Source organism: Drosophila erecta, unplaced genomic scaffold, assembly GCF_003286155.1.
Source record: "Drosophila erecta strain 14021-0224.00,06,07 unplaced genomic scaffold, DereRS2 tig00000000-arrow-pilon, whole genome shotgun sequence".
NCBI lineage: Eukaryota > Metazoa > Arthropoda > Insecta > Diptera > Drosophilidae > Drosophila > Drosophila erecta.
The window spans coordinates 2392203-2412245 of record NW_020825194.1 but is presented as its reverse complement, the minus strand read 5'-3'; the positions used below and the strand labels follow the sequence as shown (position 1 = coordinate 2412245).

Sequence of the window (20043 nt, the reverse complement as noted above, 5' to 3'; positions counted from 1 at the left end):
AAGTTTTCTCAATCTGTCCTTTTTTTCAGAAAAATATTTGCATCACTGGTGGTGGGGGAAACTGCTAACAAGTCAGCTTCGCCTTGAACCATGAGGGGTATTCGCACCTCGGATGTTGAGTTCTTTATTCAAAAATATCTTAATATCTTAATCTTAAATGTAGTATACAATTTGGAATATATGTATTACCATCTGTATATTTATAAGCTTACTGTTATCTTAATCTTTCTTTATGCTAATGAACATGGCTTTTAGCGTGAGGATTTATTGCTTCTTAAGAAAAACGGCGAAATGTACTTGAGTGCGGAAGACCTTCCTTCACGACGTCTTCACGTCTCGTCTTCCTTTGGCAAAACGTCTGTTTGGCTCAACATGACCTTGATCCTGGTCATTCTTATGCCGTAGCGAACCTTGTAGTCCGCTGCTTCCAGTTGCGGCAGACACCTCCGGTTGATGAGGAGCAGGAAAGTTTGACTAGTCTTCGTGATTTCCTCCGCCCTCAGGATGGACCAGTCGGACATGTCTATGTCTAGGTTCTGGGCTCTCAAACAGATCAGAATCCGGTTGTGGTCCATTTGACCATGGGGCAACCAGATGCGCGCTTGAGGACGCCAAGGAATATCGCTGACATGGACGAGCCTTATGCGCATGCCGTCCCACGAGTCGCCAATAGTGTCAATGCACGCCGCAAGGAATATCTTTGAAAAGCCGTCGACGCACCTAATCACTCGGTGGCCCCGGATCACATCGGAAGAGTCGAAGGAAGGAACGGGACCCCCTGGCATGGCCATGACTCTGTCAGTCACCATGTGGGCCAGTCTGGTCTCGATCTCCTCCCACTTTTCGTTGAGCAAATAGCCGTCTTCGTGGAACTCGTCCACCAGGGCCATTACCAGGTTGTCAATCGCCGCCCCATTGGGTTCCCCAGCCTTTGGGGGACCTGGGCCCTTTGGCTTCTTGGGCACCTTAGCCTTCTTGAGCGCCGGTTTCTTTTGCTTCGTACGCTTCTTTATCTTATTAAACACATCCCTGGGATATGTCGATTGGGCCGCTTTTTGCGCTGCCTTCCGTTTTTTCCTGGCCTTGGCTCGAGTGCGGACGCGGGACTTGGACTTTTCCCTCTTCTCCTTAACTGCATCAGGGATTTTACCTTTTTGTTTAGCGTCCTGTGAGGAGAAGCAAGGGGTTTCGGATGGGGACTCGGATTTCGGACGCCGCCGCCAGAGAGAGTCGCCCAGATCTTGAAATACCAAGTGGATCAGTTAGCATCGAGAAGGCAGACAACGCGCGACTTACCATCGTCATTGATAACAATCACATCCTCGAGCTGCTCAGCCTTTATATTTTCCTTATAGCAGAAGGTGTCCTCCTGCTTTGGCCAATTACTGTACATTTTGGCACTTATTGCGACTTGTTTTTCCAGATCTCAACAATAAACACAATGTTTTTACCATCAGCGCGGGAAAATGCCTAAAAAAAGAACTTTTTGCAATGCCACCGAACTGGTTGGAACACATGATAGAAATTCAGCAGTTGCTCAAACCATAGAGGAATTTGAAAACAATACGAATTCTTTCCTTCAATTGTTTATTAATTTCATAATGCCTTTTCCTTTGTACAAATATAAGTAGCACATACTTCAAATGATATTCATGCGTCCTAACTGGACAATAAAGTTATAAGCTGTTTGCGATCTTAGGTTTTTCCCAAATTCCTATCCTGTTTAATGCTATTTTTCTTGTGGTGTTCCATAATTTCTATGTCTGGATTGTGTGGAACGATGCGAACTGGTTGGTTTTTGTAGTGGAAGACTCTCCACAAGTTGTCGCCATCCCTTATCAAAAATGGGCACCGACCTTTGCGTAACGTTTTTTCTATACGCTCCTGGATAAGCAGAATCGCTTTGTTGGACAGTTGAGCTCCTGGGGGTAACTTCCAATCGGACTGATCCAACTTATCCACATTTTCCGTCTGGTTAACGTCCTTCGCATGCGCCGCATCCTCTGAGCGCTCCGTATTTCCCGTCGGCTCCATCTCCATCGACTTATCTCTAATATTCTGCTCCGTAGTATTCGAGAGATGCACTTCCTGCAGGGTGGGAATATATGGGGAGAGGCGCACTAACTGACTTCCTCGAGTGTGCACTCTCCACGTCTTAGGCCCATCCCTTACCAGGAATTTGAACCGATTCACATTGTTTCTTTTCAGCACACGGGCCTGAATCTCCTGGATCGCAGCCTCGGACAGTTCAGCTCCTGGGGGTACTATCCAGTTTGACGAATTCGCCTCCGTCTGTTCTACCTCAGTATGCACGGGTACGTCCTCGGTAATTCGTACTCGGAAGTCACTTCCGACGGTCACTCTCCAAGATTTCCCCTCATCATTAACCAGGAACTGGGCCGTTTGTCCTTTTGACTTGTTCAGAAATCCGTTCTTTATTTCTTTGATCGCTGCGCCGGAGAATTCAGCTCCACGAAGTACTATCCAGCCGAATGAGTTCACCTCTGTCTGTTGTTCCACACTTGATTGCGTTACCTCCTCCGCCTGATGAGCTATCACACTTTGTCTGATAATCTTAGTATTGTGCGCTCCCTTAGCTTGTTCCACTTCTACCTGTTTTGTGTCCTCCATACGCGTCGTGTCCTTTGCGAGAGTATAATACGCAATACGCACTCGTGAGCCTCGCCCACCCATTACTTTCCAGGTTATTGGACCATCCTTAATCTGAAACCGCAGCTGATAGCCTCTTCGCTTGTTCTGCAAACGCATCTGGATCTCCTGGATCACTGTATCGGACAATTGAGCTCCTCGAGGTAGTGTCCAGCCTAACGAGTTCTCAACCGTCTCCTCCGTATACTGAACCTGTTGTGCCTGGACTACTTCCAGGGCCGCTTGACTTGGACTGGGTATTTCGCTGGCGTGGACAAGCTTGATGCGTACTCCATTCCATGCGTCGGCCAATTGCTCAATACAATCCTCGAGGAAGATCTTGGAGAAGCCATCCTCGCACCTAATCACCCGGTGGCCCCGGATAACAAGTGACGAGTCAAGCAACGGATTGGGTCCTTGTGGCACCGCCGTTAGTTTATCCGCCACCATGTCCGCCAGCCTGGTCTCGATCTCCCCCCACTTTTCGAAGAGCAAGCAGCCGTCTGCGTGGATCTCATCCACCAGGGCCATTGACAGGTTGTCCTGGATCAACTCCTTATACCTCCAAGCCGAAATAGACTGAGGTGCATCTGCACCCCTTGACCGTTTGTGATTCTTCCCATTTGAGTCCAATGATCCGTTTCGCTTACGCTGCTGATGAACGCTCCTAATTGGAGAGCTTCGTTGAGCAGTTCCATAGCGTCCTCCCCTAATCCCTGATTCCTGTGAGTCATCGCAATCCTTGCGGCGAGCCCAGGATGCGCGTTCCAAGCCGTCAGAATCTAAGAGGTCTCACTTTAGTTAGGTGGCTCCACAAGATACTCGACATACCTTCATAACCCGGTTTTACGTTTTTGTTCTCCCAGGAACAGGGAGTTGGAGCAAAGCGTGGGTCCTCGCGTGAATATCTAGTCATGATAAAAATACAATATTACCATGTTATTACAGTGCGGAAGCTTTGACCGCAAAAGTAAACAAAACTCAGCCTGTTTTGTTGCGATAATTGACAGAACCTACTTCGATATTAAAAATTATCGAAGAGTGTGACCGCATTTGGCATATTAAACATCTTATTGTAATCTGATAATTCTGATTGATATCCGTTATTTTCGCCCGTTTAAGTACAGTGCTCCCAATTGAATATGTAAATAGTTCCAGCAATTAGAGAACCGAAATCAGAAAATACTCATTAATAACACATAATTGAAGTACATTTTGTTACTAATCCTAAGCGTAACGAAGTTTATTTACGAGCTGAAATGAACGAATTTACGCCAGCAGTTTTTACAAAAAAATATATATAAATTAATGAAAAGACATAAAACATATGTAACATGCAATTCATCGCTGTTGTGGCAAAAATTCTTCTCTTTCAATTTCTTTACCCTTCCCCAGCACAGTAATGCACAGATCATTAAGTGTTTAAAGTATAATCATACCTAAGTTTAAATTATCATATTGCCCGCCTTATCCACCTACAAATAAAAGCCATTCCAATCGTCGGTGGGCTAGTTGTCCACCACGTTCATGTCCAGGAGCAGCTTCTTGGTCTGCAGATCGATGAGCCGGCGCTTGGCTCTGGCCAACTCGGCCATCTCGTTGTAGTATATCGTTTCCGCCTTAAGTTTCTCGTCCAGCTGGGTGGTGGATTCCGCCAACGAGACGCTGTCCGGCGGAATCATGTTCTGCATCTCCGCTGGCTCCTGCTCCTGCTCCTCGCACCTGTCCACCACAACGGAGTCGGAGTTGTCCACCACGTACTCGTAGAAGGGTTCCTGCAGCGAAATCGAAGTGACCTTAAACCAGAGATCGAAAGCATGTAGAGGGTAAGTGGGTAGGGAGTGGCCCGCGGACAAACCTCTTCGTCCAGGTGTTCGGCCACCTTCTCGATGATGCTGTCCACATCGTCAAAGTTGACTTTTTCCAGGGGATCAGCAGCCTGCCTACGCTCCAGGCTGCTGTACGACTCCTTCTTGGGTGTCATGAGGTGCTGGTGCGAGTGGTTCAGCGTCTTGGCCAGGCTGGTGTGGCGCCGAACGATGTGGCGCATAAGATTGGAGGACGAGTGCTTCGAGGAGAGCGTCTTGCCGCAGTGCATGCATTTGGCCATGAATTCTGATATGCGGATGAAGTGGGCCCAGAGCTTGTTGTTCTTCCCAATGACCTTGTTGCGCATCTCCTCCTGGCTGTGCCGCTCCATCTGCTCCTGTTCCCGCTTCACGCTCATGATGCCGCGCACCGCAGACTTGGTCTCGCCCTCGCCCTCTGTGAGCTCCATGCTCAGGTCTTCTGATGCGGATGCTTCCAGCTCGTCCTTCAGCTCCGCCAGCATCTTACCCTCCTCGCCAGCGAAAATCGTGCGGGCCAGGAGCTTGTGGTTCCGGATTAAATGGCGCGTCAAGTTGGAGGATGTGTGTTTGGAGGACAACGTCTTGTCGCAGTGCTTGCACTGAACTATGTACTCGGTCAGGCGGTGGAAGTGGGCTAGAGCCTTAAAGTTTTTCCCAACCATAGCTGCTCCCGCAAATCCGATGGTTGCAGTTTCGCCCGCTCCTTACCAATTCGTTTGCAATTGTCGCGTTTATTTATCAAATTGCAATTATTTTCGGTGCAAAATGAGGGTGTGACCGTTTGCGCGAAGCCACAACCTAACAGTTTGCCAAGCTGAGAGTGGTCTGTTAGAAACGCAAGCTGGCCACACCTCGCTCAACAGTTTCTATATTTCTACAGCAGTAAGGGTACTCACTTATGTTACGTAGATCATGTTATAGGTGGCAGTATTGTATTCCTAATTGCAATTAAATTTCTGTTGTATTCAAAATGAATATTGCTAAATATGATTTACACATATAAAAAGTTGGGTCCAATTTTTCAACGCTTCTCTTACTCTATTTAACTGATTCTAGTTGCTACAAATTTATATTTGAATTTATGCAACAGCACCGAGTGTACTGTAATGCGCGCGTTAACAGCACAGCGTTGCCCAACAGCGGCAACTGTCAAAAAGATAACCCTACTTTTTTGACACGAGGTGCTGTGCGTGTCTTTTCCTTTCTTTCTCGCTTTTTACTCGAACATGGGTAAGTCGACTCCTGCAAATTGCGTCGAAATATCAAGAAAATGGGCTGAATACGGCCCGCAAACATCATGAAAGTGCGCATAAAGTACGTTTACAACCGCATCGAGTGAAAAGCAACGGGGAATGTGTGAATTTAAAGAAATATCAGTGCATTTAACTTGGTGCGGCTCTTTTGAGAGCGCCCGTAAACGTGCCCATGTTCTTGGTTTTTTTTCGACTTTTCCGTGCGACTTGTACTAACTTGCCCTTATTTATCAATCACCAGGTATTAGCCGCGATAGTGCACACAAACGCCGGGCCACCGGAGGCAAGCGCAAGTCGCTCCGCAAGAAGCGCAAGTTCGAGTTGGGACGCCCCGCCGCCAACACCAAGGTAAGGATAATCTCCAGATAATCTGAGTGGCTGTGTATTCGGATGCCAGGGTTCAGTTTCTCATACTCCCACTAAGGGTTAGTGGTCGGTGCTGAAAGGTGCGCTTGGGAACCGAGCACATTTTTAGTGTTTTTATCTAACCATCGTGAACTACACACATGGTCCTAATGTTGTATGTTTGAGATATGGTGTTTTCAATATTTGTTATATATTATATTCAATAATATATAAAGGAATAAGATGTATTTACCTGCCTATCCACCGACAATCTGTGAAAAGTATGAGATAACCTGTCCTAGTAATCCAATGCAATATAAAATGATGTTAACGCGTGTCAACTGCAATTGTGCTCTCGAGCACTCTTCTTGATGATTGAAAAGCTTTATGTTCGGACTACTGATTTATATCGTCTCCTGCATAAGGTCCTCAACGCTGTGTGTCCGGACTAACCAAGAACTCTTTTTCTTTCAGCTTGGCTCCGGTCGCGTGCACAAGGTGCGCACTCGTGGTGGAAACACCAAGCTCCGTGCTCTCCGCCTGGAAACCGGAAACTTCGCCTGGGCCTCCGAGGGAGTGGCGCGCAAGACCCGTATCGCCGATGTGGTGTACAACGCCTCCAACAACGAGCTGGTGCGCACCAAGACCCTGGTGAAGAACAGCATCGTGGTCATCGATGCCACGCCCTTCCGCCAGTGGTACGAGGCGCACTACGTGCTGCCCCTGGGACGCAAGCGTAACCCCAAGCACGCCCAGAAGGAGGACGAGAACGACGTGCTGACTAAGAAGCGCAGCGAAAAGGTCATGAAGAAGTACCTGGAGCGCCAGAAGTACGGCAAGGTCGAGCAGGCCCTCGAGGATCAGTTCACCTCCGGCCGCATCTTGGGTGTGTATTCTTGATTGATTATTTTTAAAGCTTGTTATAGTGATGTAAAAACCTTAGCGATCCAGCTACTTTATTGTGTCGATCTTGTTTTAAGAGAGATGCAAGCCTGCTGGGTGTGACTCCGCTTGTCATAGTTACTCTGATCCAACCACTTAACATTCTAGCCTTTCCATTCACTGGGAGCCCCACTCTAATTCCCTATTATTTTCCCTTCCAGCTTGCATTTCTTCCCGCCCCGGACAATGCGGTCGCTCCGACGGCTACATTTTGGAAGGCAAGGAGTTGGAATTCTACCTTAAGAAGATCAAGTCTAAGAAATAAAGGCACTAGATAAGCTTGCAAGACATGATTTGCAAAGAAAAACGGAATAAAACAACTTGTTTTTTATAGGAAGTGCATTTTTCGATTTTTTTCTTTAATTTGCCTGCTGACAAAGGAATGGCTTCCAAATAGTGGGCAGTACACTGTCCTGGTGTTCACCCAAATAAAATCCACATAGAAGATACGAATGTTCGTTAAATGTCTATTGAATTTTCGTTTCATAAGTATGATACAGTAATACGTAATCATTAACAATAGTTTAAATATCATTTATAATGGCTATAATTACATAACGCAGGCAGGATGTTGAATCCCATAAAGTACAACAAATTCATGTAAATTTAAAACTGCCAGTGACAATCTTAGAGCAAACTAAATGTCTGGTTTCAATTTTCTTCTTATACTGCTGTCAGCTAAAGTTCCTAGTGTTCGAATAGCATGGTCATCACGGCCATTAACGCAATGCCAAATATCAGTGCTAGCAGCTGCTTAATGGACTCCTTGCGCTCCTCCTCCTTCAAGAGATCAGGTAATACTGTGACCAGAGCAATGTGCAGAAAGCCGCCGGCAGTGAACGGCATAATCCACGAAGTACGTGCCTCTGTTAATGTTAAGATAAGATCACTTGTTTGTCACCCGGAGAGCCCATTTAAGCTTACCCATGGCCGACGTTACGCCGGAGCCACCGATGGCCACCAGAGCACCGAGCAGGCCAGCTCCAGCCGTGAGAAGTTGCGCACGCGCGGCGTCCCAACGACTGAACCCAGATCTAAGCAGGATTGCGAAATCGCCCACCTCGTGTGGAATTTCGTGAACTGTGGGATGAATATAACTTAGATTCAATATTTTTAATTGGTTCTATGAGTACTTACGCAATATGGCGAATGTCGCTAGGATTCCGTGCCTGAAGGACACCAAAAAGGATCCAGCCACGGCTAGACCGTGTGTGAAATTGTCGATTGAGTTGGCCAAGAGGTTCAGATACCCAGCCACTTTCTTCGGCTGCTCCTTCTTTTCCTTGGACTTTTGTTCCCGCTCGCGTAGGAAACAGACTTTACCCACATCTTCGATATCGCAGGCGCCGCCACAACTCTCGGACGTTTCGCCCTCTGGTAGTTGGCCTCCATGTCGACGCAACAGGCAGTTGGCTATCTCCACGCACTTGGGCTGAGGATTCTCGTCGTCCGCGCTGGCATAGCCGGAAAAGATTTTCTCCACGATTGTGAAAATCAGTATGCCGGAAAGGACCCAAAGGCCCGAGCGCAGGGATGGGTGACTAGAAGGATCTAAGAAGAAAAACCAATATTAGAGATGATTTCACAACATGGATTTCACCGCAACTCACCTTGATTATCGCCTTCCCAGGCTTCTGGCAACAGGTGGAGGAACACATCGCCCAGCAGACCGCCGACCGCAAAACTGAGAAGCACTCGCAGGAGTTTTGATTCTGCAGCTGGAGGGTAAGAAAGGATTCATGTTTAAATTGAAGTACTTTTCGTATGCAGGTGTAAGACTTACGATCTTTGTATCCCTCCTTAGCCATTTTCTCCTCCGTGGGAATGATGATCAGCGGGAATATGCCACTCAGTCCAATGACCACCGATCCCAGCAGAGAGAAAACCCATGGTGTGTACTCGAAGCTTTTGAAGTACGCGGGCATGTACTGGTCCACCAGGTTGAAGTATATCATGGCGATGTGTTCATCGAAGAAGCTGCTGTTCGTGGTCATTTTCGGCTGCCCTTCTACGGCTACTTATGTGCTGCTCTGTGCCGGAACTTAGGATTCTTCAGTCACTGCTGGCTGCTGCTGTTCAGTGACTTTCGGAGGAATACGTGCCGTGTTCGACGACTCGACCCAGCTAAAATAGGAAATATAATTTTAATTGTTTAAGAAATGTCGGCACACACGTAAATTTTGATATGAAAAATTTAGTAATCCGCCACCTGGCAACAAAATCATTGAACAACTAGATGCGGTTCTTAGTATCAGACAGAAGGTGATGCGAAAATCCTTTAGATATGGACAATGTCAGCCATAATCAATAAAGGGGCAGGAAAAATACTTCCAACTGCGCCTGTTGTCAGGTTTGATAAGCGAGTCTCTGTAAAATTTAATCATGAAAACTTAAGTGTGCCTAGACGGCTTCATAGGGAAGAGCAGTCAATCAAACTAAGACCATTGCCCGATAGCTTCATCAGGATGAGTAAGCGTGTCCTGCCTCACTGTAACCAATAAAATATCAAATCGTTCATCGCTGAACTTGTTACCCATATCACAGCGAACCTGGTGGACTTTATCTAAAATGCAGGTACTTAAATGATTAATATCTTTGCCAATTTCGATTGTTCGAGTTCGAGCAATAATTAATTGGCTTTTTCTATAATTTATAAGCAATTTAGATGTAGTTATATGCTTAGTTTGAATGTGATTGCTATTCTGGATTTTCTTTAGAATCATCTACGCGTGGAGGAATAATTCCCTTTGTAAGTCAGCCGTCTCTCGAGAAGTAACTACTCTTAAATCACTGCCACCAACCAAAACAGATCGTAAGTTGGGCGAAACGTAATTTCCAAACTCGGTAACCGTCAAACCGTCGCTCTCAATGTGCAGAAACAGACTAAATGAATTTCCAGGAGACGCTGGTTCGCAACGCCCACGTCAAGATATTTTGTTTCCATTTGATTTCCGATTTGATGTGCACGATGCAGCTTAAACTGTTCACTTTGAGCGATAAGATTACGATGGCACCAGCACAATGGAGTGCCACGATTTCGGCGGCTTTGCCAAACGGCAATACTACGCATGTGTATTGGGGAATTGAACTTAAAATCGGGGGAATGATGACCAAGAATTCCCTTCTACTGGGAATGAGTATACCTCGCCACTCCTGTAGCGATGTGAAAACGATCACGACCCCATGTAGGCGAAGTCTGTACTATAACTATGGCCAGCTCTTATCTTTCGTATCCGTTGTCATTGAACTATCAAAAAGCAAATTATTTAGATTAGATTTAGACGTCGTGTAATTACTTGTAGACTGAATATCTGTAAAGACTATAGGTAGGAGGCTGTAAGAACTAGTGACTCACTCGGTTCACTTGCTCCAAGCTCCAATACTACATTTTCTCCCTGTGAACCATGACTGCTTCACGCTTTTAATCTACTCTACTGTATATTGCACAGTATGCCCTTTAAAGATAATCTCTGCGAAATACTGGAAACAAGAATAGCAAAGAGTCATCTTGTTCAGATTCAGACCCGGTTTTACGTAAAGTAGTCGAAATTCGGTACTAGGAAGCCACTCAAGTTGGTTTTATGGTGTGATCAGTTGAGTAAATAATACAATTTCAGCACAATAAATGGGAATTATGTATTTAGCTGTTGGACTTAATTGTTGTGTTTTTTGGGCGAGCCCTCAATGAGAAGACAGTCCCGACTTGCGGACTAATTCCGGGAATCCTGTTAATTTCACTCAGATAGTTATTCACGAATCTATTCACGAGTCGCGCACGTATTCAATGATCATAATGTGGCACTATTTTGTTGAAAAACTCGAGGACAATAGATTATTCTGCGATTTAAAGTTGATTTGTGGCATGCGCGTATTTGAATACCTCCAACTGTTAACACAATACCAGTAACTATGTATATCACACTTGAGCGTTGCTAATGCGGAAATTTATGCTCCAAGCTCCACAAGTCGTGTGTTATCTCGCCGCTAACTGAGCTCGTTGTGGGTGAGGAATCGTCTTCTGCACACGTTCTTATAGTTGAATAGAATCGAAAATTTAATCAGGGGGTTCCAATGATAGATATATACATACAAGCTTATGAAACAATGCAATTTATAGATTTCCTGTGAATCATTATTGTCGGCTATTATTCTTGCACCCTGTACTAAAAAGTGGACACGTTTTGATTATCAATCAAAACGTGCGGATAAGAAAGTGCAAAATATAAACATGCACTTTCATTATCAATGAATATTAAGGAATATGGGATTGGGAAAAAAACTGGGTATTTTCCCGAGTTATAATCGAGCTTTACCCTTGCAGCACTCGTCATAAATAGATTTGTCACCCTTGTATACAAAACAAAGTTCTTTGTTCCGATCAGGGTGAAATGTATTTCTACGCCCACAACTGAGTACTGAGTATCACATGGCTTCGAGTTTGATTTTCCAGCATACAGAGAGGCAAACCCTTTGATTCTCCATGATGGTTAATAAACAAGATTGAAGCCGCGAAACCAGTTTGCCAAACAAGTTATCATTGTATTGTTGTTCAACAAAGTCTAGTCCATTTGTTTTTGCATTATGTACCGCTGATAAAACGCAATATTATAGTATTGTTCAGAGCACAGATTTGAGATTAGATTGAGTACTGTTGAAAATTGCTCAAATATGGCCGCTATTAGTGACGTGCGGTTGATAATCTTACACTAGGTTAGTTATGCGGCATATCAAGATATCTATGCGGAAGCCAGTAATTTGAGCACAATAGAGCACCACATTTTTCGAATAATGTCGTTGATTCTTTTACTTTAAACCGCACGATAAAACAATGAAATTATCTACAAAAAACATGTACATAACTGATAAGCAACACCAGCTGAGTCGATTGCAACACTTATGTTTTCAGACTTCGAGAACCTACGCTTCTACATATATTATAAGTTTTACTTTATTCAGATCTCTTTCACCACAAAGCGAATTGTCACATAATCATTTAGTGGCTCTTTCTTTAAATGCCAGAATTTATCTTTAAGCCCGATTCCTGTTTAACCGTTATTATTTTTACCGTTATTGAGCTGCAACGGGAACAGGTTAACGTGCTCTTATCACTTGTATTGCGGTTAGTAAAACCCGAAACTTTCGGTTTTTGCAGTGGCGAAATTGTATGATAAATTACTTGTCTATTGCGTAGTAGCGATCATTGGTACCCAATGTATTTTTACTGCGAAGTAATTGCGTGAATTCACGTTTATTGGGACCGGGCTCCCCGAGAGTTAAACGTACGCTTGGCCCCGCGGAATTCGAATCTCGGGCTTTATGTCGATGTCGTCGCCCCGCGCGTCGCTTCACTAAAAGTTACAAGCTCGCCAAAAACACATGCATTTATACATTTGTTTACTTTGTTCGAGGGCCGTGCGGAAAATACAAAAACAAAGCAATATGGTGCATTTGGATGGTGGTGGCAAAATATTTACAAAATGTCGTGCTATCGATAAGTTGTATTATAGCTTAGCACAGATCCAAACGAGGGTTTGAAACCAAAGCGATGACTACTAGTCGAAATTATAATACCAATGTAAAATTTGGCACATATGTGTAGACTGTCGACATGTGCAGAAATCTGCGATTGCCTCGAGTACGTTATTTCCAAATGAGGGGTAGGAATATTGAAATATTCTTTTAAAACATAAATATTTTTCAATATTTTAAAACGGTTGATATGTGAAGATTTGGAAAAGGGAAAAATTAATTCAGTTTTTAAATACGTGCGCCCCTTTTCCCATAACTTTTCGTGTCACGATACAAGCACGACCAATTGCCCACCCCTAGTCCAATCGATTGCTTATGAATCATACTTGACGCAATCGAAAACATTATTGCATCTTTGACACCACTAGTATTTACGCGTATCAAGCGTAAAAACTCAATTAACAATTGATTAAGAACTAAATTAGCAGTGTAATTATGTATAATAAAACGCAGGCGATAGCAACATGTTAAGTGCAGTGCCTTCAGGGCTAGTGCGGCATCGAGTGACGTCACACGAGTAGAAAACAACACAGCAACAACAACAAAAGACAGTGGGGCGCCGCAGCAACAAAAGGGAATCAATAACAAAAAAACCAGAGAGAAAATCGTAATTTGGTGGATAATTTGCATACGATTGGGTGGTTAGGTAACGCCGACAGCCATCGCAGACGCACAAATCACAAAATGAGCAAGCTGGAAACGGATTCGGACAGTTCAGAGGAGTTTTTCGATGCCGAGGACACTACACCCAACCGTCATTCGACTTTGTGGTGGGTTCTTGTGGGTTACCCTATCTAAATGCCTTACTAATCCATTGCCATTTCAGTCGGAAGCTACCGCCCGAGGTGGCCCAGGAGTTCATCTTTCCCGAGCCCGCCGTGCGAGTGAGTGCCGCCGCCTCCTCCGACAGCGATGCAACGCCCATTGGCGCAGGAACGCCTGCAACCAGGAGTCCCACCAACAGCCTGGGTGCCCGGCTAAAGCCGCAGGATGCGGGGGTCTTTGTTGAGCCCAAGCCCGTGATAGGAACTGTAAGTGAATGGGGTCCACATTAAGTACTCTTTCCTTCCGTTTTGCTAGACCCAGTTATGATGTCATCGACTAGGGCAACGATCCATCACCGGTGGCCTTGGGAAACCATTTTCATGTGTGAAAGCCCTCGTACAGCTCACATGTCTGGTGGTGTAATTTGTAGAAGGTTTACCATTTGACGCTTACATTTATTGTTGAATGTGAACTGGTGAAAGTGGCTCTGTCCAGTGAGCTTTGTATATATTCCCAACTTCTGTGATCGTCATGTGCAGTTTTTTCATTTATGGTTATTTATTTTAAACAACTAATGGGTTTAAACTAATGGGTGACCTATACAATGTTAGGACTCAAGCTCATTTAGTAAATATTGTTTTATGTTTAGGTCTTTATTATCGTTTACTTATCTTTCCACCTATAGGTGTTCATAGTATACCTACAATTTCTCGCAAACTTCCCATATCGGCATTTAATAAACCGATATGATACCGTTTATGGAGTTCACGTAGTCTTAATAAGCAAAAGCGCATTTATTTAAAGGTGTAAAGATAATGACAGGTTTCGAAATTCTGCATTTAGACCTATCACACGTTTTGCACATCACTGAAAAAATTCGTTCATTATTACTTAGCAGTCACACATTTCTCATTTTATAGCCTCATTTTATGTTTCATTTTCCATAAACCTGGGCAGAAGAACTGCAATTTATTAGAATTGGGTGATTTTTAGTTTTCAAAGTACAAATGTTCAGAAGCAACATTTTTAATAGCCAAAAAGCACTATCTAATGAACAACGAAATCACCCCCTTAATTTTGTGTCCATATTTGTGTTCTTTACTTTCATATTTTCTCCGCCTCATTTCGTAAATCCAACGAATAAAAAACAATACCCAACTTAAAAATGGAAACCAACTTAAACTCGAATCTCGACCAATGTTAATATGCATACGTTAAAAAATGACATAAATATATCGCATATAGTTGGGTAGACAGCGCTTTCACGAACTACGTCAGTGCATGCAAAACGATGAAGATGATAATCCAGGAAATACACTCACACCTGATTCTCAGGTATACATTTTTGTAATCTAGCCTGTTTGCGTAGCTTTCCGTTTCCTCTGCTCACCCAGGTGTACTTATGATTTAAATTAATCTTGCAGAATAGCTCAACGGATGGCATTTTCACCAACCGCTCGACGCATCCGTTTAAGGTCATTGAGACCGATGCGATGAGCATACAGAGCATGACATCACTGGGTCGCGTGGGCCGAATCTTGGCGGGCAGCATTGACCCGTCTGGTGAGCAAAAATCAGTATTTTCATGAAAACACAGCAGACACTGACTGTCTCAATTCATTTACTTCCAGCTATAAGCATAGATCGCGAGTCCCTGGCCTCGTTGAATGCGCAACAACAAAAGCAGCAGGCGCAGCAGCAACAAGCGCAACATACTTCGTCTACCAGCTCTAATACTCCACCGAGCATTGGAAACACCTCTTCCGGGATGAGCACGCCCAGAGTTTCGCCCAAGCATCAGCAAAGTGGAAAAGACGCGTCTGCCACCACGACAGGGATTCCTAGTGCAGCATCCTCCGCGCAGACCTCTACTGTTGGTGCAATGGTGTTGCAGGAACCGGATGTAATAGCAAGCACAAAGCTTGCCCAGTCAAAAACCACTGATTCCATCACCGCGTCGGGACCCGTGGCGCCACCGCGAAGAAAGAAGAAGTCTCGTAATTGCTCCATCAGTTCCTCAGATCAGTATAGTCTTCCTCCTGCGGACAACGAAGACACTGATAGTGATACCCGGTCTGTGAAGAGTGTGCAGGGTCTTCAGCAAAAGCTGCGGGATGACTTTGTCATGGAGTTTGAGAGCTCCCTTAATAATGCAACTAGTTCAGCCTCCAATAACACCCTGACCTGCTCCTCCACCAATACAGTAGTTTCAGTTTCGGCTTCGGCTTCTACTTCGGCGGCATCTTCGTCCTTGCCATCGACAATTGCAATTCATATGCGTCCCATGGTCGCTTCGGTCACCATTGCTGGTCCAAAACTCACACAATCTCTGGGCAGCAGTTCCACTTCGGTTCACTCCAAGCCAAGCCCATCAAATTCAGCGAAAAGCAACTCAGCGCCAGCGAGAGTTAGGTAAGTCAACGATAATTTATTTTTGGTTAAATGTTACTAACGAACTTCTATCTGCGCTAGTTCCATTGATCCGAATCAGGGTCTGAATCTGTTTAAGGCCATCCAGGGGGGTTATGTGGTCAAACCACGCGATGAGGCCAGCAACAAGGCGCAAGGTCCGTCCCAAGATGAAATCGAGCGGATTGAGAAAATGCTAATGGAAAGCGCGAACCGACCAAAGCTTGCGGGAACGGGATCCAACAGCTTAGGAAGCTCCACGCGGTAAGTTACCTATGGTATTTCGTTTATTGAATTTTTAAACAATTCTTTTCCTGTCGCAGCTATCCCGGATTCTATCGCGGTGTGAACGATAAGGAGCGCCGAAAGTCCGCTGGCGACGAGGATGTGCTCAAGCAGATGAACATTTATGTGCGCACGCGGACCAGCTCAGGCAAGCAGCTAACCGACTTTGAGATCCTTGAACAAGTTCCTGTTAAAAATTTAGACACTGGAGAGAATATGCCGCTTTCCGAAATGCGTTCACCACCAGTGCCTGAGGGATGGAATCCGCTCTCGCTACACATCCTTAAACTGACCTCCCACCTGGAGGTGATCCAAAAGGAGTCCGATGAGGAGAGTGTGATCGGCATACCGCCTAGCATCGAGGGTCAGCAGCCCGACGAAGAGGAACCCGAAACGGAAGATGACAGTCGACTGAAAAAGAAAACGGCTCGGATCAAGAGGTTCTTTGGTACCACAATGCGAAAGACGGTGGACAAGGCCAAGTCGATTGCATCCGAAGTGTCGCATGCGCGGCACAAAGAGGACGTGGCTGATATTGTTGATGCAATGAATCCCGAGCAAAATATCAAAATCAAGGCTTCCTCGTCCAACAAGGGACCCTATGAGTTTACCAAATTGCAGCACGTCCAGGACTTGAGTGGCGAAGATACAAGTGCCGTGTGGTGCATGAAGTTCAGTTCCTGCGGGCGACTCCTGGCTACTGCTGGGCAGGACAAGGTGTTAAGGATTTGGGTTCTGAAAGATGCCTATCCGTTTTTCCAGGTAACCAAGTTCGATCCGTTCGATTATACACTATTCTAATTTCCATCCTCTTAATTTAGGACATGCGCAACAAATACAATGCGGACCAGAAATCCTCACCTACGCCCTCGCAAGAGTCACTCGTCTCTCAGCATTCAGCGGAAGAAGCCATAGCCATGGCTACCGCCGCAGAGAAATGTACGGGCCCTTTCATGCCAAAGCCCTTCTGCACCTACAATGGACACACCTCCGATTTGCTGGACGTCAGCTGGTCAAAGAATTACTTCATACTGTCAAGCAGCATGGACAAGACTGTGCGGCTCTGGCACATTTCCAGAAAGGAGTGCCTCTGCTGTTTTCAGCATATCGATTTTGTCACCGCTATTGCGTTCCATCCACGCGATGATCGCTACTTTTTGAGTGGCAGCCTCGATGGCAAACTACGGTTGTGGAACATACCCGACAAGAAGGTGGCACTGTGGAATGAGGTAGATGGCCAGACAAAGCTTATAACGGCTGCCAACTTCTGCCAGAATGGACAGTTTGCCGTTGTAGGGAGTTACGATGGCCGCTGCATATTTTATAACACGGATCAGCTTAAATACCACACGCAGATTCATGTGCGATCCACCAGGGGTAAAAATCGTATTGGCCGCAAGATCAGTGGCATTGAGCCGATGCCCGGCGAAGACAAGATTCTAGTCACCTCCAACGACAGCAGAGTGCGCCTCTACGATTTGAGGGACTTGAACTTGTCCTGCAAGTACAAGGGCTACTTGAATGTGTCCTCGCAAATCAAGGGTTCATTCAGCCACGATGGAAAGTACATCATTGCCGGGTCCGAGAATCAGTGCATCTATGTTTGGAAAACAAACCACGACTACTCAAAACTCAGCTCGGTGGGTGACGCAAAACCTTTTGTTTAATATAAATATAAATTGATTGTTTTTTTTTGTACCTGCAGGTTCGCCGCGATCGCAGCGACTTCTGGGAAGGCATTAAAGCACACAATGCTACGGTCACTTGTGCCATATTCGCGCCACACCCAGAGGCTATTATCAAGCCCGAACCGGATGAGATATCCAATGAAAAGGTGCGTGATAATCGATTTGAATCTTGTTCTTTATTTCAAGAGTACTTCTAATAAACATGTTTTCTGCTTGCAGTTGGCTCACAATCAGCCGGATCCACTGGTCGAGCAGCACAAAAAGGGATGTGGTTATGTGTTGGTCAGCGCCGATTTCAATGGCGCCATCAAGGTGTTCATCAACAAGACGAAGCCGAAGCACAGCAGTCTACCCTACAGGGCCATTGCGGATTAGTCTTTAGATAGAGGATGAGAGAAATAGAGGAGTAAAAGTAAAATACTATTTTATTTTTGTATTTGTGACATTTTGTATCGTTAGTAACTAGCGCCATCGCTTATTTCTATCCATAATCCGTAATTACTAATTACTGTCTGTCCCCACACCCATTTTAAGTTAATAATCCCATAATTCCCATTGTAAAAGTTGTTAACAATTGCTGCTGGCGCGAACTGTTTAATCTTACGCAAAATATGTTATGTATTTTTAACGCTGAGTGTGTGAATATGTGTATAGATATTTGTTTATCAAGTTGATTATTTCGAAAGTCAATTGTATATTGTTATGCCCTTGTAAGTTATATTTTGACTGTACAGATGCTTTGATTTCGTTACTCACGATTACAATTAAATCTGTCCGTCTGGCCATTAACCTCTTTGATGTGTAATCTAGTTAGAAATGTACTACTGGCCAACCTGCAAGGGTACGAACGACTCGGAGGGCCGAATCGAAATAAGTTATTTTATCGCCTAAAGTCTTAACCTAACCAACCTATTATAATTAACTTTTAAACCATATATATTTTGTGTAAAGTAAATATGTGCAACCAGGACATAAACTGTAACTTTAATTCTGCCAACGAAACTTACGTTGAAGGGGGCTTGGTTTTGAAGTGCTTCCGGATTAGAGTACGTCTAAACATTCTTTCCTCCGGGCAGGCATGGTATTTAGCAAAGCTTAACCTTCATATTTGGGGCTTCCTGAGGTGCGAGCTAGTAGAAAGTGCAAAGTAAACAGGCGGTTGTAATTCTATACTGATACTGCAGACATTCGTAAATCTTAGGTATTATAATTCCGGGAAGGGATGACGTATAGATAATTAATGAGGGAGCAAGTGAAATGCAAGACTTGAGTGGAACCACAGGCTGGTTGGAATGGTTCGACTCCCTTTGACTGCCTTTTTGCCTTCCTGCCTCATTTGCATAGTTTGGGGCTGACCGTCCACTCGCTCAATAATGAATGCGCCAGTTTCAAATGGCATTACCCCCGAAAACGAAGTTGATAGTCTGCGACAAGTATATGCAATGCTGTGTGGCACCATAAATAACGTAGCCATTCTAGTGCCGCATTTTGGGTCCTTTTGCTTAGTGGCGACCATAGTAAAAGTGCTGAAAGGGAAGCACGATTAGAGCTATTACTTACATTCGCTATGTTTATGTTTATATATGTACTACATGCATTCACGGCATAGCAGTTCTGCAAAATCTCTGCATATTTGTTAGAGTGGACCTGAGTTGTATGTGAGCACTCATAGAAATCACGCATACGTAGTGTGGACCGATTCATTGGACTTCCCTGAAAACAATCACTCTTATACCTTTTGCCTTATAGAATTACCCACAGTCCTAAGAACAATTTATATTTAATCTTTTAAAATAATTTTTGCTGACGCGTCTTTTAGTAGTACATGTAGTACTTTTCAAAGAAAGGCATGTCACTATCCAAAAACTCTATTGAGTTAAATGGTTGCCTTTGTTGGGATCTCACTTTCACCCTAAAACTAAAGTCTTTGGATGCCTTCGAAAGCGGAATCGTGTTCTCTTTAAACATAAGTTAGCTTGGTAAACAGGTCGTATGAGTAATTTATTCAATGTGTGGCTTTTAATTACTATATCTGATTATTAACTTATATAAATGCTATTAGACTCCCCGTGGAAGTCCACCCTATGCCACGTACTCCGGTACTTGCACAGGCAATCAATAAAGATTCTTTTGGGGAGTTGGGGTGGCGGGTGTTATGTCGCGATGCGGCAACAACAGCTGTTGCAACGCCAGACGACCCCCCAAAAAAAGGAAAACCGAACAGCAGCCAGACGCCGGCAGCCGGGGAACCTCATCATCGTCATCCCACTCCAGCCAGCACCACCCGTTTCAAGAAGCAATCAATGCACTTCTGGCCATGTGCCAAGT

At 44.7% G+C, this 20043-nt stretch overlaps 6 protein-coding genes and 1 non-coding gene across 10 annotated transcripts; 3 read left to right on the top strand and 4 right to left on the bottom strand.

The window, feature by feature from the left end:
- Positions 1-245: 245 nt before the first annotated feature.
- LOC6554333 lies at positions 246-1516 on the bottom strand. The gene is made up of 2 exons (XM_001981261.3): positions 1297-1516; positions 246-1240 (listed from the first exon to the last, which is right to left on the bottom strand). Exons 1-2 carry the CDS (start codon positions 1391-1393, stop codon positions 330-332), a joined length of 1008 nt encoding a protein of 335 aa, XP_001981297.2. The 5' UTR covers positions 1394-1516; the 3' UTR covers positions 246-329.
- A 54-nt stretch (positions 1517-1570) lies between these two features.
- LOC113563713 lies at positions 1571-3692 on the bottom strand. Its single transcript, XM_026975763.1, has 2 exons — positions 3481-3692; positions 1571-3431 (listed from the first exon to the last, which is right to left on the bottom strand). Exons 1-2 carry the CDS (start codon positions 3563-3565, stop codon positions 1696-1698), a joined length of 1821 nt encoding a protein of 606 aa, XP_026831564.1. The 5' UTR covers positions 3566-3692; the 3' UTR covers positions 1571-1695.
- Positions 3693-4063: 371 nt separating this feature from the next.
- On the bottom strand, positions 4064-5351 carry LOC6554331. Of its 2 annotated transcripts, none has more exons than XM_001981259.3 (2): positions 4508-5351; positions 4064-4445 (listed from the first exon to the last, which is right to left on the bottom strand). In XM_001981259.3, the coding sequence occupies exons 1-2, from the start codon at positions 5159-5161 to the stop codon at positions 4158-4160; spliced, it is 942 nt and encodes a 313-aa protein (XP_001981295.1). In that variant the 5' UTR covers positions 5162-5351; the 3' UTR covers positions 4064-4157. The 2 variants fall into 2 exon arrangements, with proteins under 2 accessions (XP_001981295.1, XP_015009185.1); XM_015153699.2 differs by having other exon boundaries at positions 4064-4424; positions 4508-5350.
- Positions 5352-5556: 205 nt separating this feature from the next.
- Positions 5557-7381, top strand: LOC6554328 (40S ribosomal protein S8). The gene is made up of 4 exons (XM_001981258.3): positions 5557-5729; positions 5994-6100; positions 6572-6983; positions 7201-7381. The coding sequence occupies exons 1-4, from the start codon at positions 5726-5728 to the stop codon at positions 7302-7304; spliced, it is 627 nt and encodes a 208-aa protein (XP_001981294.1). The 5' UTR covers positions 5557-5725; the 3' UTR covers positions 7305-7381.
- LOC6554329 lies at positions 7083-7128 on the top strand. The gene has a single exon (XR_046866.2). It is a non-coding gene; the product is annotated as a small nucleolar RNA R442 (small nucleolar RNA).
- A 171-nt stretch (positions 7382-7552) lies between the features above and the next one.
- LOC6554480 (zinc transporter ZIP13 homolog) lies at positions 7553-12507 on the bottom strand. 2 transcript variants are annotated; one of them, XM_001981257.3, is made up of 6 exons: positions 12105-12507; positions 8823-9163; positions 8650-8757; positions 8177-8590; positions 7964-8119; positions 7553-7905 (listed from the first exon to the last, which is right to left on the bottom strand). In XM_001981257.3, exons 2-6 carry the CDS (start codon positions 9031-9033, stop codon positions 7727-7729), a joined length of 1068 nt encoding a protein of 355 aa, XP_001981293.1. In that variant the 5' UTR covers positions 9034-9163; positions 12105-12507; the 3' UTR covers positions 7553-7726. The 2 variants fall into 2 exon arrangements, with proteins under 2 accessions (XP_001981293.1, XP_026833623.1); XM_026977822.1 differs by lacking the exon at positions 12105-12507 and having other exon boundaries at positions 8823-9282.
- A 347-nt stretch (positions 12508-12854) lies between these two features.
- On the top strand, positions 12855-18683 carry LOC6554478 (WD repeat-containing protein 44). 2 transcript variants are annotated; one of them, XM_015153591.2, is made up of 10 exons: positions 12855-13338; positions 13395-13599; positions 14579-14668; positions 14758-14896; positions 14965-15745; positions 15806-16006; positions 16066-16789; positions 16849-17667; positions 17733-17861; positions 17935-18683. In XM_015153591.2, exons 1-10 carry the CDS (start codon positions 13253-13255, stop codon positions 18088-18090), a joined length of 3330 nt encoding a protein of 1109 aa, XP_015009077.1. In that variant the 5' UTR covers positions 12855-13252; the 3' UTR covers positions 18091-18683. The 2 variants fall into 2 exon arrangements, with proteins under 2 accessions (XP_015009077.1, XP_001981291.2); XM_001981255.3 differs by lacking the exon at positions 14579-14668.
- Positions 18684-20043: the final 1360 nt, after the last annotated feature.

Bases quoted from the DNA above. Each gene is read 5' to 3' on its own strand.
- LOC6554328 (XM_001981258.3), top strand. The intron at 6,101-6,571 runs GTAAGGATAATC...TTTTTCTTTCAG, and splicing joins GCCCCGCCGCCAACACCAAG to CTTGGCTCCGGTCGCGTGCA. The intron at 6,984-7,200 runs GTGTGTATTCTT...TTTCCCTTCCAG, and splicing joins CACCTCCGGCCGCATCTTGG to CTTGCATTTCTTCCCGCCCC.
- LOC6554480 (XM_001981257.3), bottom strand. From the start codon at position 9,033: ATGACCACGAACAGCAGCTTCTTCGATGAACACATCGCCATGATATAC. The intron at 8,591-8,649 runs GTGAGTTGCGGT...TTTTCTTCTTAG, and splicing joins CTGGGAAGGCGATAATCAAG to ATCCTTCTAGTCACCCATCC. The intron at 8,120-8,176 runs GTAAGTACTCAT...TTCATCCCACAG, and splicing joins AGCGACATTCGCCATATTGC to TTCACGAAATTCCACACGAG.
- LOC113563713 (XM_026975763.1), bottom strand. From the start codon at position 3,565: ATGACTAGATATTCACGCGAGGACCCACGCTTTGCTCCAACTCCCTGT. The intron at 3,432-3,480 runs GTATGTCGAGTA...GAGACCTCTTAG, and splicing joins CGTAAAACCGGGTTATGAAG to ATTCTGACGGCTTGGAACGC.
- LOC6554331 (XM_001981259.3), bottom strand. From the start codon at position 5,161: ATGGTTGGGAAAAACTTTAAGGCTCTAGCCCACTTCCACCGCCTGACC. The intron at 4,446-4,507 runs GTTTGTCCGCGG...CTCTGGTTTAAG, and splicing joins CCGAACACCTGGACGAAGAG to GTCACTTCGATTTCGCTGCA.
- LOC6554478 (XM_015153591.2), top strand. From the start codon at position 13,253: ATGAGCAAGCTGGAAACGGATTCGGACAGTTCAGAGGAGTTTTTCGAT. The intron at 14,897-14,964 runs GTGAGCAAAAAT...ATTTACTTCCAG, and splicing joins GGGCAGCATTGACCCGTCTG to CTATAAGCATAGATCGCGAG. The intron at 15,746-15,805 runs GTAAGTCAACGA...TATCTGCGCTAG, and splicing joins TCAGCGCCAGCGAGAGTTAG to TTCCATTGATCCGAATCAGG.
- LOC6554333 (XM_001981261.3), bottom strand. From the start codon at position 1,393: ATGTACAGTAATTGGCCAAAGCAGGAGGACACCTTCTGCTATAAGGAA. The intron at 1,241-1,296 runs GTAAGTCGCGCG...TGGTATTTCAAG, and splicing joins GATTGTTATCAATGACGATG to ATCTGGGCGACTCTCTCTGG.